General features: G+C 46.2%; 2 protein-coding genes across 2 annotated transcripts; one reads left to right on the forward strand and one right to left on the reverse strand.

Moving 5' to 3' along the window:
- The first annotated feature begins 2,051 nt into the window (after window positions 1–2,051).
- Window positions 2,052–8,017, forward strand: ADIPOQ (adiponectin, C1Q and collagen domain containing). The gene is given in 4 exon segments (XM_033068952.1): window positions 2,052–2,082; window positions 2,085–2,167; window positions 5,667–5,886; window positions 6,304–8,017. Coding segments are annotated over 4 exon segments (861 nt in total). The 3' UTR covers window positions 6,831–8,017.
- Window positions 8,018–15,046: 7,029 nt separating this feature from the next.
- On the reverse strand, window positions 15,047–16,898 carry COPS9 (COP9 signalosome subunit 9). The gene is made up of 3 exons (XM_033069261.2): window positions 16,792–16,898; window positions 16,649–16,721; window positions 15,047–15,346 (listed from the first exon to the last, which is right to left on the reverse strand). Exons 1-3 carry the CDS (start codon window positions 16,852–16,854, stop codon window positions 15,309–15,311), a joined length of 174 nt encoding a protein of 57 aa, XP_032925152.1. The 5' UTR covers window positions 16,855–16,898; the 3' UTR covers window positions 15,047–15,308.
- Window positions 16,899–17,282: the final 384 nt, after the last annotated feature.

The raw sequence follows: 17,282 nt of genomic DNA on the forward strand, positions 1-17,282 counted from the left end.
TATAACCTTGTGCTTATATTTCATTCTTACTGAAAGCTGTGAGGACAATCCATCAAGCCAGTTTTGTGTTCCTCATATTGGCTGGCTTGCATCAGGTCCAAGAGAGGAAACATCCAGGCTCAGCACAAGGCCTGCAGCCAAGTGAGGTTGTGGCAGCATGTCCTACACAGGAGGGCTGGTGACTACGGAGCAAAGCAGAGAAAGCATTGCAGGACTTGTGAGCAGCAGCTTCCTCTGTGCCAAAACACCCCCAGTCCATCCAGAGCTGCTGTCCCTGAGCACTGCAGCTGCCAGGACAGCCTACATTTGGTGGCAGGTTTTGCTTGTCACCAGGCAGAGCTGAAGGCATTTGATTTGTTTTCCTATCACAAAGCCAGAAGCAGCTCCCTGGATTGTACAAGATCTCCCTCTGCAGCAGGAACAGGAGCCAGCACCAACCTGCAAACCAAGTGTACAACAACACAACTGCAAGCGAGTGTGCCAGGAGTTGTATCAGCTGCTTGTACCCCCAGAGATAAACTTCCACCTCTCTTCTGGGAGGCAGGGATAATGTTTCGGAAGATGTTTGATGGACCACTGAAAAATTTATCACTGTGGTATTTCCCTGAGAACTGAATTGAAAGACCATGAGGTAATTGCAGTACTACCCATTAAACACTTCAGGTCCAAATCCTCAGCTCCTGGCAGCCTAAGAAATATTCTAGTTATATATTTTGGGGTTCAAGCCAAAAGTTGGAGGGGAACCAGCCTTATTTTGCTCACACCTGGAGCAGAGGCAGCTGAAAACCTCTCACTCCACAGCAAAAGCAGGTCTGATTTCAGTTCCAAGGCCCTGCTCCTCCATTCATTGCTCAGGAGACTTCGACAGAAACATCGGCATTGACAAATGCCATGGCTCTAGAAAATCACAATTATAACAACACAGATCCAATTAGACCACTGTGATATTTTACTGGGGTTGCATAAGAGGTTGTTTTAAGTCTCAACATTGCATGGAAAACCCATCATCCAACAAAACCTAAAAATATTCTTCAAATGCTGGACTAAGGGCTTGATCGAAACAAGGCAGGCACTATGCAGTTGTCATGTGGCTCCTCCCTTCTGTACCTTCTCCTCAGGCTTAAAAATTCACTCTTGCTGACTCTCAGCCCTACATATAAAAAGTTATTTATGTGCTCATTTTTGCATCCTTTTAGTCCCTCCCGATAGCCAGGTCTTGAAAACAACTCAGCAGTTGGGAATACTGCCATGCTGGCATTCACTGGGATGAGTTTCCCTTCTCACAAGCACACCAGCTCACCATGCCCAGTTGCAACATCACACATCACACTATTTTTTCCTGGTATGATTTTGGGAATTCAGGTTTGCCAAAGTTCCACCTAGCTGACTTTGAATTGCCCCAGAGCAGCTGCTAAGGAAAGCTAATCTTTCTGCTAGCTAAGGTTCAACCTCTGCTTTGGGAAGGAGAAAGATGCAGGGAGAAAGAGACTTGTTTTGACCTAAAGCCAAAAAGCTTGATACGTGGAAAGCCATCCTAGGGCTGGAATTACTCCAGTCATTTACAATAGTGATGGCACATGCTTGGGTGCCTTAAAAAGGAATTTTCCCCCAGTGCTGCCCTCCCCCTAGGGCAGCTTTGCCCTTCTTTGGTGTGGCAGCAGCCTCCAGGCAGGAATGGTTCTTGCAGTCAAAAGGAGAAGCCCAAACTTATTCCACAATAATTCATTTACTAACACGCTTACTCACCCATGTGCTTGCATTGCTGCAAGCTAGACACACTTTCTCCACCAGCCACTAACAACATTTCCCAATTTGCAGAGAGCAGCAGCCTGTGCTGGACAAGCACAGCCCAGGTTGAGCAGGCTCTCACACAGGCTCTCCAGCAAACCACTCTCTTCCAGTTCCTGTCCAATTCCCAAACCCATCTTTTCCCTGTAAGGCCATCTTCACAAGCTATCCCAGTGGATTATATATCTGTTCCAAAACTTCAGTTTTGTCCAGGAAAAATTAATGGGAAAACCCAACTTTTAGGTCAGCATGCGCAATAGCAAATGGAAAGTGCAGTGTTTGAGCTGACAGCTCCCATGCCCTTAGGGATAGCGATGCAATAGCCAGACTTCATTCTCTAAACAGACTGCAGCAAGCCAACCAGGACTCAAAGCAGCTGGTAAGCATGATTTTTTTTTTCTCCCCTCTCCTTACTAAGTTCAGGAGTTTCTCTTCTTTTGGGCTGAATTGGACAGACTTTGTTTGCAAGAAGTTGTCTTTCTCAGAGTTATTCTCATAATAGCCAGAGAGTATTTTAAACCAAGAATAGCTGGTCTCTATTAGATTCATACTCCCCTTTTTGGAAACACTATTTAGAGAACAGAACTCCTAAATCAAAAAATAGTCAGGAACAACAGTGAGAAACTGCAAGGCTGTAACAGTAAATACTGCACTTGCACCTTTCGATTCACCTCTTTCCTCAAAGACTCCAGGGAGGATTGGGTTTGCCAAATCTCCCTGAGTCACATCAGCTCCTCACCAGAAACCTGCACCACTCACATTTAAGGTGTGAGCCCTCTGGAGCAAGCCACTGCTGGAACATCAGCAAAAACTACAGTACAAGAATTACAAAAGAAAAGCCTTTGGTATAAGCCAAAGCCCTTTGGGCTTTGAGGGAGATTCTCCAGTGGGAAAACAGATGGATTTTTCAGTCTGTTTTGCACAGAATGAGGGGGGCTTAGAGTATATAATTTTAATATAGTGCTATCTGAAATTTAAATTCTGAATCATTACGTAGCCCTTAGGAATGGCATTGTTCTCACAAGATGCTGCAGTGGTTTGTGCTAATAAATGAATAAGCTTCATACAATACATAGGTGCTTTTAATACAGCAGCTGCCCAGGCAATCACTGAAAGCCACCAGCAGTACAAAGTTCATCTATTTCTTGTAAATAAATTTCTTGTCCAAAAGGTATGACTGAAATTCAAATATAGCAGATTATTTCATGTTAATCTGATGCTAAGCATCAGATGGAAAAACAAAAGGAAATAGAAATGACCAAGTAAAGGGATGTCAGTTCTAAACCAGAGTTTAAGCTCAGATCTGGTAGACACAGCTTAAAACTTCCCCTTTGTAAGACATGCCAGAGAACTGCTTGGCTTCTCAAGCACCTGTGCTTGAGTTAAACTGTGGGGACAGAAGATGTTATCTCCTTGGATCTCACAGCACTTTTGTCCTGAGAAAGGAGAGCACTGAGAGCACACTGATGCTGGGGATGGCTCCGAGCCCTCTGGAGTCAACTGGCCAGGCAGCCCCCAGAAAAGCTTCCCTGCAGCCCTGCCTGGGCTCCTCACACCTGCACTGCTTGTGACCTTACAGGAAGAGGTTATTTTGCACCAGTAGAAAACCTGGATGTGGGGCACACCACTAAAATTGAGATGATATTTGAGCTCTAGGCAGCACGCCAGAAAGCAGAACTAACCCCAACCAAATCACCGAAACACGGCTCAAGAAACACAATTTTGAGCCAGATTTTTATGGTTCACCACCACAGTTAGGTGTCCCCAGACAGCCTGTGCTGATTTTGGAGGGGTACGTGCATGTGCCTGTGCTTGAGGGGACCCAGGCGGGGGGGACAAGGGTCCCACTGGGGCATGGCAAGGTGTGAGCACTTGTGCACTCCTTTCTCAGCAAACAAAGCCACTTCCAGATTGACAGACATCAGTTTCATGTGCCCATGCTGGTTCATGGTTCACTACATCCCTTGCTATAAAGGGACATTCCTCTTCCCAAAGTGCAAGGACACAGGAACACTGCCTAAGGCTCAGGTTGTGCCCACTGCACCACACAGCACCCTCAGCCCCAAAACTGCTCCAGGTCAGGGTACTGGCCCCATCTCAGAGTGCTGGATTGCTGGAGCCTGGCTGGGTGGGCATGGACTGGGGAGTTTCCTGATTTGAGGCATTAGCCACTGCCCACCAAAGCCATTAAACAGAGCTTTTTTTTTTTTTTTTTTTTTTTTTTTCCCAAAGCCCCTTCAATATCCTCAATAGCAATATCTTTTTTTGCAGCAAAAACTGAAATCATGGCAACCTCTTTATTATTGTTGTGGTTTAACTCCAGTTTGCAACTGTTACTCACCCCTGCTACAGCAGAATGGGAGACAGAGAATTACACTGGTAAAAGTGAGAACATTCATGGCTAGAGATAAGAACAGCATAATAATTGAAATAAAATAGTAATACTAATAGTAAGACATAGCAATGGAAAGGAAAATAACGAAGAGAGAGAAATAAACCCCAAGAAAGACAAGTGATGCAAATGAAAACAGCTGCTCAGCACCAAGTGACTGATGTCCAACCAGTCCCTGAGCAGCAGCCTGGGGCCAGCCTTACCCCTAGTTTATAGCTGAGCATGGTGCCATGGCTTGGGATATCCCCTGGGTCAGTTGGGCTCAGCTGTCCTGGCTGTGTCCCCTCCCAACTCCTTGTGCACTCCCAGCCTCCTCACTGGTGGGGAGAGGAGCACTGCTCAGCAATAACAAAAACACCCCTGTGTTATTAACCCTGTGTTCAGCACAAATCCAAAACACAACACATGCTACCCACAACAAAGAAAATTAACTCTGCCCCAGCTAAAACCAGTACATTTGTTTAGCTTCCTTTGAAGCAATTAAACCAGGGCTAATAAGATATTATTTAAAATACGACATTTGAATAGCTTGCCTAGGAAAATCAACCCTGCAAAGAAACTCCTCCAAAATACTATTTTTCTTGAAAATTACAGAGCTAAGGGACTCTAACTGCCATGCTGTTGCTCACTTTTTATTGCCTGTTATGCCACTTAAAATGCTCCTAACAGGATACCTTTGCTGTTTCAGAGTATAAACCTTGCCCAAGGAGCAGTATCACACAACAATGGTAATTTTGAAATATCTTGTGTTCTAAAAACCTCACCCAAAGCCCACCAGGGGCTAGGAGCACAGGACAAATCCAGGCTGACTGCAGGGTGTCACCACCAACCTGGTTTTGGGCAGCTGCACTAATTGCTCTGACCAGCAAAGCAGCCAGATCAAAGAGAAATACAATTCTACAAGCCTAAACACTTCACTTTGTCTTCCCATAACCAAAGAACAATTGGGGTGGAAAAAACTCCATTATCCTAATTTCATGTTGTGGCTCAGGGAAGCTGGGAAGCCTGGCTGTGGTTTCTGTTTGTGTTAGATAGACCCAGGTGAGTGGGTAGTGAGAAACCACCCATGCCTGGCTTCAAGACTGGAGAGGGTTTGAGGCAACCTCTGCCAGACCCATGTCTTCCATCAGCTGCTCACTCACCTAGGAGTTAGGGCTTTTTGTGGCTAATTAAGCAGAGCTTTGCAAGGACATCAGCCACAGATATCCTGGCACCTGCTGCGCTGGGTCCTGAAACATCTGTGCCTGTGCACAGAGCCCGAGAGGGCTGGAGGAGTAGCTGCTGTTTGTTCCTCTGTGCACTGGCTGTGCCCAAGGGTCCAGCCTGGCTCATGGAGCTCACACCAGAGATGCCCTTGGGCCTGCTTTCCTTCAGAAGTACTGACTCCAGTTTAGTTTTCTGTGCCTGTAATGTGGGGTGGGGGGAGAGTGTTCACTTTTCTTTCTCTATTAACCTTTAAAGTTAAGAAAGCACTCGGCCTCACCAGGAACCAACGATGAGGGGCCTGGCAGGCTTCCTGCTGTGCTCCTTGCTGCTGCTGGCCCCCCACTCCACAGGGGTGGCTGCCCAGGACACCCAGCCTGACCCCAAAACGCCATGTGCCAATTGGATGGGAGGAGCACCCGGTTACCCTGGCCACAACGGCATCCCTGGCCGGGATGGGAAAGATGGAAGAGATGGACTGAAGGGAGATAAAGGAGATGAAGGTTGGTGAGGAGCGGGTGGTATGTCAGTGCTTGAGTCCTTGGCCAGCCCCAGCCCCAGCCCAGCCCCAGTCCCAACAGGCTTCACGTCTGGTGGGTCCATGCCTGATCCTTATCCAGACGGCTTTTGATTATCTCTTGGGGTGGAGATTCCATAACCCAAGTCAAAGGGTTTGGTGCGGGGTTTGTTTCCCCAGTTAATGATGTTTTTTTGGACATGCTGCTCTCAGCAGCTCTGCACACAGCTGGGGTGGGGGGTGAGCAGGGTTTCCTCTCACTATCTTGGCTCCTGGGGGCTCTTGAGGTCCCTGAGCCCTTCCTTGGCCCCGAGCAGGGCTCACACCACAGTCCCCTCTGCATTCCAGTAGCAGCTCCCAGCACAGTGCAAACACAATTGCCAGTGCCCACTCTGTCCTGCAGGTCCAGCAGGTCCCAAAGGTGAACCAGGCCCAGTAGGAAGCCGAGGCTTTCCCGGACCTCCTGGATCTCCTGGAATTCCTGGAACCCCAGGGCAGAAGGGCAAAGATGCTTTTGTGCAGCGCTCTGCCTTCAGCGTGGGGCTGACAGAGCACAGCCCTGCCCCCAACGTCCCCATCCGCTTCAGCAAGATCTTCTACAACGAGCAGGGCCACTACGACCCCAGCACGGGCAAGTTCCTCTGCAACGTCCCTGGCACCTACTACTTCGCCTACCACCTCACAGTCTACCTGTCAGACGTCAAGGTCAGCCTCTACAGGAAGGACAAGGCCGTGATCTTCACCTACGACCAGTTCCAGAGCAACAACGTCGACCAAGCGAGCGGCTCTGTGTTGCTGCACCTCAGCTCTGGGGATGAGGTCTGGCTTCAGGTGTACGGCGACGGGGACAAAAATGGGGTCTATGCTGACAACCTCAATGATTCCACTTTCATGGGCTTCCTCCTGTACCCTGACCCAGATAACTACTAAAGCAGGGGGTGCTGCATGGAAGAGGGGGAGGTGGCTTAACCCCAGCATGTCCTGGGGCACTGGCGCTATAGCTATAATGTATTTACCAGAAATTGCCTTTTGCAAGGACAACCACTGCCAAGGGGGGACCCTTTCTCCTGTGAAATCAGTGAGATCACACCAGTGCTTCCATGGAACCAAGAATTCACTCCTACACCTGCTCTTGCTTTCCTGTGGAAACCTCGACCCAAAGTCAAGTACCACTCCTGTCATGGCATGAAAAACTCTCAACATGGCTTAACCTTCCTTTAAATTTAAAAGTGAGAAAAGAACAATTGGCTGCATTTAAATATGACATTCTAAATTGTTCTTTTTTAGCCACCTAAATCCATTGAAACCAATTGCAGAAATTTTAGTCAGCATTTTAAATTTTAAGTAGAAGAGGGAAAATACTACTCACAAAAGCAGAGTGCTCTTGTTTTCAGCTGGAATCAATGGCTCAATTTTTTGTAACTCCCACTTATTTGAGCCTTTGACTTCCACTCCTGGTTTGCTGTCTCCCTTTTTTTTAGCCCAGATTTTTGAATATATTCAGATTATTAACTTCCACTGATTTTAATCCTTTGATTTTCTTTTTATGCTTATTCCCTATTGTTATGTCTAATGCAGACAGCAGGCTGGGGGGCAGGGATCTTCTCTTGTGATTTATCTGAGAAGCCTTGTGAGCACCAGTGAAGCCACACAACAAAAACAGCCCATTAACTGTGTGGTTTTGGGGGTTCCCAGGTGACCACAAAGATCCTGTCTCATCCCCCCTCCAAACAGCTCCCAGGTGCACCCAAAAGTTGAGATCTATCAGCAGTGTTTGCACTTTTCCAGGCCCTAGGTGTGTCATGCCCACCAGCTAGGCAGAGCTTCAGGTGGTGTGGGCTTCTGGGATGAGCCCCCCACCCCTGCCCCAGCTTTGGGCAAGGTTACCTGAATGCAGAAGAGTGTTAAGGCTGGAATTAGTCAGTACATCAAACTGCTCTCCAAAGAGCTTGCTTGACTGAGCTAAAAGAGGATTTGATGGTTTCTCAGATAAATTCAAAGAAGACTCCTCCTGCTACTACTAAGCTTCAGAACGAGCAAACACAGATCAGAGCTAATGCAGTATTACAAGCACAAAACAACATTAAGAGCTTCAACTGAAATTACTTGCAGCATCATTTTCCACACTCCAGTCAATTATCACATTGCAAATAAAAAACAATAAAAAGCTCTCTCGATGAGAATGTTTCCACATTTTTTGTGTGTTGTTGGGAAGGACTTGAGAAAGAAAGGGATATACTCCTAGCCTCACCAGGCACGAGGGCCTCTGCTGGCCACGAAGGCTTCAAGCACACTGGATGTAGCAAGGGTGAAACTAATGCTCAATCTGGTAATGCTAAATTCAGAGAGCTGGGAAAAACCTTGCTCTCATCATGGGAATTAATGGGAAGGGAACAAGGCAAAGGTAAAAAAAACCCCATAAATCTGTAAAGAGATTTAAAAATGCAGCATTTGCTGGATCTAATGGCATAAGAGGCTTAAAATGAAAGGAGCAAGTCAGAGCTATTGCACTGTTTTTCTCAAATATTTTCAGATGGATCTTCAGAAGGCAGGGAAAATTGAAAAAGCCAGAGTACTAAAAGGTATTTGGGATAAACATTAGGAGTCTATACAAGTTTAAAGACCAGGTTCCAAGAGGGAGCCAAAACAAATTATTGCTTTCTTTGCTGCCATGGAGTGGGAGCAAACATGCTTACAGCTTTATCTAGTACACCAGCACTCAGGCTCAGACCTTGGGAAAAAAAATTTTAAAAAGTCATTAAGGCACTGCTGCTCCAGGTACTGACTCTTCCCCCTTCTCACAGACACAAATACTGAACTGCAGCTTCCCCACGACACTCCAGGAGAGGTCCTGTACTGCTCATGCACATCCCAGCCACACACCTCAAAACCCAGCAAACAGCAACTCAGGCAAACACCCACTGCATGGAAACAGAGGTCAAAACCCTCCCTTCAGGGACTGGAACTGTTTTAAGGAGCCTTTCACCTCAAATCTCTGTAAGATTCTTGCTCAGCTGAGACAGCACTTTCCCAGCAGGCACCAGATTCCAGTTTAAGCCACCTCTCATCTCTCTTATAAGGCAACTGCTCCGAACAGAGACTCAGTCCATCAACAAAGCAAGCACAGACACAGGGCAGGAAGAGAAGCACCCCTATCTCTGTCCCCCTGCAGCCCCACAGCTGCCCCTTCCCCTCTGTTCCTGACTCCTGAGGCTGCCCAACCCCTGCAGGGTCTGCATGGGGGTCCCAGCTAGCAAAAAAAGTGCTGACAAGCTTTGGGAGCTGCAGCTAAGCATGGCCACCAATCACCCTGGGGAGTCCTTATGGCCCAGCACCTCCAAATTCCTGCATGTGGGATGGATATCACACCTCCATCTTTCCAGCTCTGCCACATCAGGGACACATGGCCTGCCCATGGACAGGAGCTGTGGGGCACCATGCCATCATCAGGGACACATGGCCAGGCTGCCCATGGACAGGAGCTGTGGGGCACCATGCCATCATCAGGGGTACATGGTCAGCATGACCATGGACAGGAGCTGTGGGGCACCATGCCATCATCAGGGACACATGGTCAGGATGCCCATGGACAGGAGCCTTGGGGCACCATGCCATCATCAGGGACACATGGTCAGGCTGCCCATGGACAGGAGCTGTGGGGCACCCTGCTGGCCTTGGATTGCTTTCAATATAGAGCTGCAAACAGGGTTTTGGGGAGATAACGAGGTCCTGGGGGATGGGCTCAGGGGGTTCCTAAGGAATCCAGCCTTTTTCCATTATGGAGTTGCTGTGGTTTTACTACCCATCCATGCTTCATAAACCCACAGGAGGGGAAAACCTGGCCAACACAGGCACATCCCCAAGGCCTGGGCTGGCTCTTGAGGATCACACTGCATCCAACACACAATTATCTTGTAACAAAAGAGCAAGAATGACACCGACATGCTAAGAGGGCACAGAATCACCTGCTCTCCAACCAATTTAGGTGTTTTAATTTGTGGTTTTTAATCAATCCTGACAGTAGGTGCCTTGTACAAAGTTATGTCTCACTATTTACTGCCTCTCTGGCTGTGGCAGGTTCAAATGGATGTTTTTCCCTTTAGAAGCTAATGTACTCTAAGAGGCAGAAAGCAAGAACACTCCCTAATGAAAGACTGAAGTCACTGCACTAACAATTAGGGAGAAATAAAATGAAAAGCTGCAGACAGCTGGAGAGACTGACCAGTCTCATCCAGAAGGGAAACCATCTGTAAAAGCATCCATAGCCCTTTCAAACACAATTATAGACTGATCCTAATTGTACTTCAACCCCATGTAATCACTTGTGCCCTTAATTAATTGGAATACAAATAGCAGCTGCACTAAACCATGAAGAGCTACAAGAAAAAGATAAATTGCCTGAAAGACTTGCATTCCTGAAGTATAAACTCACTAGAGGGTTTTTATCATGGAAACAGGCAGTCTGACATTTGGCTAATCAGCCACTCTTCTTCCATAGAGGAAATGCCATCAGATTTAAAGTCTCTGAAATACTGTGCAGGAAACCAGAGCATGCCCAGGCTGCCACATGTTTTTATGACTGTATTTGTGTTGGGTGTAGAAATGAAGGAAAAGACTTAGTCTCCATGGGACTGTAAGTCAGCAAATCCACAGTCTCCATGGGACTGTAAGTCAGCAAATCCACAGTCTCCATGGGACTGTAAGTCAGCAAATCCACCCTCAGCTCATCCTGGGATGATCAGCCCAACCCACTGCTCTTTGAGAACACTGTGAGACTTCCTCATGTGGAGGTGCAGTTCATTACTCTCCAGCCAATCCAGAGGAAAGAAAAGGTTTATTGCCAATTAAATGGAAGCATTAAATGTTAGTATCTATTTCTTCCTGCAGGGATTCCCCATTCCTCAATCTGTGGAATCCCTCCCATAAAAGCAGGACAGATTTATGGAGAGGCATCAGGGAGGGAGGCAGAGAGATCACACTTGAAGACAATCCCTAATTCACTTCTGGATCAGGCAGGGAAGGACAGGGGGTATAAACCAACACACCCAGCTCCCTCTGAACATCTGGGCATCTGTGAAAGTGGAGCTCTGCCTAAGAGTCAGGACAGCACAGCTTCTCTGCTCCTCGACAGGATCCAGAGCAGCCAGTCTAGTTCTGTACTGTGTTTTGGCAAGCATTGTAAGGTCAAGGTGGATCTGCCATCCTGGATGAGGGACAGCCCAGGGAAGGTGATTCCCACATCACACCTGTACCCCAGCGATGCAGAGGCAGTGGGAGACCAAAACAAAAGGCCACAGCAGGACACAGCTCAGCAAGCTGCACTGGGAGCTGAGGCACACCCTGAACTGGGAGCTCTCTGACAGTACAGAACCACTGTCGTGCGGCAGGAGTCCCCTCTGAAGTGTCCCTGCCAAAGCACCTCCAGCTGGGGCTCCTGTGCTGGGGCAGCTCTTGTCAGTACCAGGGATGCTTTGTCACATTCCCTTGGCAATCCGTATCCCCTTCCCCATCACCACCTCATACACAACAGTCTCAGCTGTGCATCTGTTCATTCACAATATTCAAAAAAAGAGTCCTTTCTTCCAGGAGGCTTTAAATTTTAATGAGTTTGTCCAAGATTATCTAGAACTTTTTTCATAAAAAAACAAGCAGCATTCACAAAATTGTCCTATTTGTGAATTTTAAAAGCTTTGAAAGACACTGCTCCTGTCTGCCTCTGCTCTGAACTCCTTACAGAAGCTAGGGTAAAAGGTTTGCAACAAGATTCTAACCCTGCTGCTTGGCAAAGACCAACTGGAACAAACACAAAAGGTAAACTAAAAAAAAAATAAATAAACCTGAAAGCGGTAACACGGAAGCAAATCTTCATGCTCAAAGCCACCCCCGCTGCGGGGGACTGACTTCCATTGTGCTTTTCCAAAATATCCCTGATGTGACACTGGCATTCCAGCCCCATCACCAGCAGGGACTGGCAGGGAACAGGGCTGCACTGTCATCTGCCCAGCATGTTCTCATGTGCTCAACAACTGCACATTGAGAGCAGGAAGATGCCTGCCAGCTTCTCAACACCCCAGGGAAGCAGGAAGAAGTTCATTTATTCATCTAAATGAATTCCTTCTTTATCAAGAAAAATACCTTCCACTTCAATTATTGAAAATAAATAATAAAAGGAAAAATTTTCATTCCCTGGGAATTAACTCAGCAAAAAGCCACACTAAGTCTGAGCTTGCCTGTCCCTGCACATACAAAGAGCAGTGAACCCTGGATATTAGATTACCTGGAAACCACCTCAGAAACAGCACTGCAGAAATATTATGCACAGATGACAGCCAGCTTCCTTTAACGTGGTAACTTTCTCTCCCTTACAATGAGTGGATTCTTTTTAGCTAAAAACAGATTGCACATTTTTATTTCCAAAGAATGTCCTGGGACAGTTTGCAGTTCCTTGCAAACAGAGCCGTGGCCTGTTCAGAGTATGGAAGGGAATAGGCTGACATTTAAGAGTTTTGAAGGAATTGCTCTTCATCTGTGTTGCACCACTGGCTACACCCTTGTAAGGCATTACAGCACTTGGGACATCATCCTGCCAAATCTCAGGAGGTCAGCTTCATGGAGTGTCAGGTGTCCCACTGCAATCAGTGGGACAATTCACAAAACTATTCAGTCTAGAGCCTTTATTTGGATGTTGAAATACTGAGCAGTACCCAGCAGCTTATAAACTAATATACATCAATCTAAATGTGTGCATATTGCTGTTCAAACAGCAGTTTCCCTAAGAAACACTTATTATGAGAGCTGTCAATCTCCACAAAAGGGACAGGATTCAAGGTTCCATAAATGAATTGGCCAAAGCACTCAAATGCCCTTTACATCAATTTTTATCAGAGATTCTGACATCTTGTGATTATTTCTGACAACAGGCTGATTTGCCACAGACTAATTAGACTGAAAGCCTTGACAAATGAGAACACAGGAACAATAGGAAGCTGAAGGGCATTTTGTTCTTCTAACACCATTCCAGAAGGGACCCCAACAAATCACAGCTCCTGATGGAAGTTGAACACACTGACAGCCCTTTGGAGAGATGATGTGACACACACCCTCAGTCTCACTGTGCAGGAGGGAACTTCCTACTTCAGACAGCTCCAAGATGCAGGTTTGGTAATATCCCATCCCAACTCTGAATGTTCCTTTCATTTCATTCCAGCCAGGAGACCCACACAGGTGTCTGATGGAAGGGCAAGCAGGACTGGGAATACCCAAGAACCCCCAGTACTTCCAGTAGCTACAGCCAGAGCAGCACATCCAGGCAGTTCACGAGATTCCAAAGCTTTCTTCAAAAGGACTTGGATTAACTCAAACACTGTTAAACACTGCACAGATGAAGCTCCCTCCCCCCCGCCTCCCCCCACCAGACACCTCCCAGGTGCCAGCAGTACTATTAATGCTGCTTTTCTACATGAAACCCTGAATTTCTGGAAATCTTCACAAAAAGGTGTGTTAGCTCTACCTACCTTGAGTGGATAGTTATGTCCTACCAGGATGAAAACTGCTGGACTCAGGAGCATCATTTGCCCTGTATCCAGTTCCATAGAGAGAATTCCATTTTGATCAGGTGAGATGTTACAAAACCAGGAGCACTCACCGTTAGCACCTTCAAACCACTGTTCACTGAGGTTTTAGACAGCTTTAGAGAACACCATCCATGCTGACGAGCAGCTGTTCATGGTGGGTTTGTATCACAGAATATACTCCTGCTGCTGTGATCAAACTCAAAGCTCAAGTTTCTTACAACTTAAGGAAGCAAATGAAAAACAAAGTAGAATCTGCAAAACATTAACAAGGATGTATTCCAAAACCAACCATATTGTGCAAAAGTGGATAAAAGAGCAGAGGACAAGAGTTGCTTTTTGAGTTTTATTTCATCTTTTGCACCTGCCCAAAATGCTGTCTCTATTTCCTGGAAGCAACCAATTTCTTAAAACATAGATTGGAGAAAGCACAGCACCAAGGCCAGAGACAGTTCAAGCCCATTTGCCACAACTCAAATTGTTTTACATCAGTCTCAATGAGGAAAACTGGAAACCCCAGGCTGTCAGCAGAGCAAGCATTAAAAGGGAAAGGCCACTCCTGAGCAGGGCTGTTCCTCCAGGGACACAGCACAGTGTCAGGCACCAAGCAGAGGAAATGTCACAATGCTGATTTGGAGCACACTGCATGATGAAACACAGGCTGTTCAGAAATCCAACACAATCAAAAGACATCTCAATCCTACTGGGTTTATTGTGCTTACAATTTTAAGATCACCGGTTGAAACGATTACTGTTAGATTTAAGATTTCCTTTTTTAAGGCAAACTAAAGAAATAAAAATGTGACAGAAGTATGAAAAGGTTTTACTGCAGGTAAAATTTTAGTGTGAATTGTTTAAAGAAAGATCAGTCACAGTATTAAGCCTGTGATCAATTTATGGAATACAGATTGCATTTGAGATTAGACAGGATTATACTCTTGACTCTGAAAAAATATAGTATAAACTCACCTGATTCTTTCATTCTGAGATTCAGTTTGGTCACTGGAGGGTAAGAATGACACATTTTATATTCTGAGAAGTTTATGTCAAAATCTGAACTAGTATTTCAACAGCCTGATTCACATATACCATACCTCTAAGCACAAGTAAGTGCATTAGCTTCTGCAGGAAAAGAAAATAATTTTAGGCTTCTTTTTCTATCAAGTACAATTTCAAGAAAGAAATTATATTTTTAAATCCAAGCATTCCCATAATCTGGTGTCAGTCCATTTCTCTGCTTAACATATCAAGGTGAAATTCCTTTTTGTTTCTGTGTTCCTTAAATTAAAAGTGAAGTACTGATGGTAGCTCTCTGTCTTGAAACAAAAGACAACCCACACTCTTCTCAGTGTGACCAAAACATGAGCTGGACTATTCAGAACAAGCAACCATCTGATCCCAAGACAAACCTTTATTGTGGGACAAACAAAACTTTTCTAGGCAGCCTGTGCCTTACTGCATATCTTTTATGTCATATCCAAAAGCAACAGTGAATTATTTAATACCAAAAGAATCACTCTAAGGGAGTTCAGAAGACAGCAATTTCTGCTTTAAAGTATAAGCCAGAGAGGGGGGGAGGTTCTTCAATATTTTATTCAATAAGCACATCAGCAAATAAAATCTCCAGGAAAAACGACAGACAGGTTCCTAGAAATAACAGTGCACATCTCCCTCCTTAGTTATCTTTAACCATCTGGTTTCCATATTCCTCAAGTAGCTTATCCAGGCTTTTCCCCCACCCCTGTGATTTTTCCATTTTGATTATTTTAATAAATAATGGACTGCACAGGTGATCCTAGAGAAAAATCCACATATCAGCACTGCTGGGCAGCTAAATTCACTGGATGTCATCGTCATCAAAGAGATCTTCAAAATCTAGTCAGGAAAACAAGACAAAAATTAACTTCAGAAGTTTCAATGTTACAAAGGCACATACAAGTACAGTACTCAGTTCCTTGGATTAAGGACAGAAAAAAAGGTGAATTCAGTGAATGAGAGTTACTGAACCATCACTTATTAGAAGTGTAGCATCAGAGTGATAATTTTACAGATTAATGTTAAAAAACCCTTCTTCAAAAACATTCACTTGCTTTAAAGGTGCCAATAATATTTCTGTCTCAGAACACATCTCCCAGTAGTGAAATTGTTCTAGTCACCTTTGGAATTACTCCTAACTCAGTTTTGCATCTTTGTGCACTGAACATAAACTAATCACCTAAGTGAACAGCAGTCTTTATTCTTACAGAAGGCAATTTAAAACTACCATACAATGAACTGAGGACAAATCCTCATTTGGAAGAGCCCTAAACTACCAGTGAAATACAAAACCACAGTGTGATGGTAGAAATATATGGAAATAGCTACTCCTGAATATGCTGGCTCCAGCAGATAGCTGGGTGTCCCCCAGAACTGCTGAAAGAACTGCCCTTCACTCCTGTATTCTAATTCTTGAGCAAACTACTTTATTTTGGAATTAACACCAGTCTGTGATGTTAACACTACTACAACAAGCAGATTTAATAACATCTAAAACTGTTGCAACGCCTTAATGTATTTTTTCAGAGGCATAAAAACCCCTTTGGCAACCAAGTGCAGCACAGTGTTGTGTATTCTACCCCTAAGTAGCCTGGTATGTGCTCCCCTCTCTCAAAGCAGCTGTAAATACATCCATGCAGGCTGAGAGAACTGGGACTGCTCAGCCTGGAAAAGAGAAGCTTCAGGGCAGACCTAAGTGCAGCCTTTTAGTACCTGAGGGAGCCTACAGAGACACCGAGACTGTTCACAGGGGTAGCACGACGGGGAATGGCTCCAAACTGACAGAATGTAGCTTTAGGTATTTGAAAAAAACAATCTTCCCTGTGAGAGGTGGTGAGGCACTGCAACAGATTGTCCAGAGAAGCCCGCATTTTTACATCTATTTGCACTGTTTACCATAAACTGTGTGTTATGTGAACAGACCAAGGCATTGTTCCTTGTAGCGATTAACAGGCTGAAACCCTCAGGAGAGGAAAAGCCCGCATTTTACCGCTCCCACTGCATCACCTGGCACTGAAGCGCCCTCACCCCGCTCCCAGAGATGTGGTGAGCGACGCTTTAGCGACCACCAGGCACCAAAGCCAGGAGACAGAAGCCAGGCGCGGTTTGCTGGGACAACCCCCGGCGCAGGGCGGTCCTTACCGTTGAAGAAGTCAGCGTGCACCGCCTTCTCGTTGGCAGCCAGATCCATCAGCAGCCCCGTGCTTCCCCCTGCCTGCGAAAGCAGCCGCTGAGCGCCTCCGCGCCGTGGCACCAGGGCCCCGGCACCGGAGCACCCGCCTCACCTCATCCAGGTCCACGTAAGGACCAGCTCCCTCAGGGAACATCTCATCCACCGCCGGCTTCATGGCGGCCCCTGCGCTCCGTCACTTCCGCCGCCGGAGCGGGGTCGCGCCCAATGGCCGCCCTCGCGCGGGGAACCGCGCCGTAGCCATGGCGACCAACACTGGAGGCCGCCATCTTGCTCACCCCGCCCCCGTCGCCATGGAAATGGCGGTCTCTGCGGGCCTTCAGGCCTGAGTGAGGCCTCACCTTCCGAAAAGGTGGGTGCTACTGATACTGGTGGCCCTTCCAGCCCCCAGACTGGGTGCACTGGTTGAATAACTCCTATACACACGTAACTCTTCTACACAGAGAGCAATCTCCCGAGATGAAGGTGTAATGAATCTGTAAAAAAAAGGCTCCCAAAGCCATGAAACAGAATGGAGGAGTTTATTGTGTCACACAGAAGCATACATTGTAAAAAAGAGAGTAATTTAAAGTCTGAAAGGCTGCA

Source organism: Catharus ustulatus, chromosome 10 (genome assembly GCF_009819885.2).
Source record: "Catharus ustulatus isolate bCatUst1 chromosome 10, bCatUst1.pri.v2, whole genome shotgun sequence".
In the NCBI taxonomy this organism is placed as follows: Eukaryota; Metazoa; Chordata; class Aves; order Passeriformes; family Turdidae; genus Catharus; species Catharus ustulatus.

Bases quoted from the DNA above. Each gene is read 5' to 3' on its own strand.
- COPS9 (XM_033069261.2), bottom strand. From the start codon at position 16,854: ATGAAGCCGGCGGTGGATGAGATGTTCCCTGAGGGAGCTGGTCCTTAC. The intron at 16,722-16,791 runs GTGAGGCGGGTG...CTGCTTTCGCAG, and splicing joins CTTACGTGGACCTGGATGAG to GCAGGGGGAAGCACGGGGCT. The intron at 15,347-16,648 runs GTAAGGACCGCC...TTTCCTGACTAG, and splicing joins GCACGCTGACTTCTTCAACG to ATTTTGAAGATCTCTTTGAT.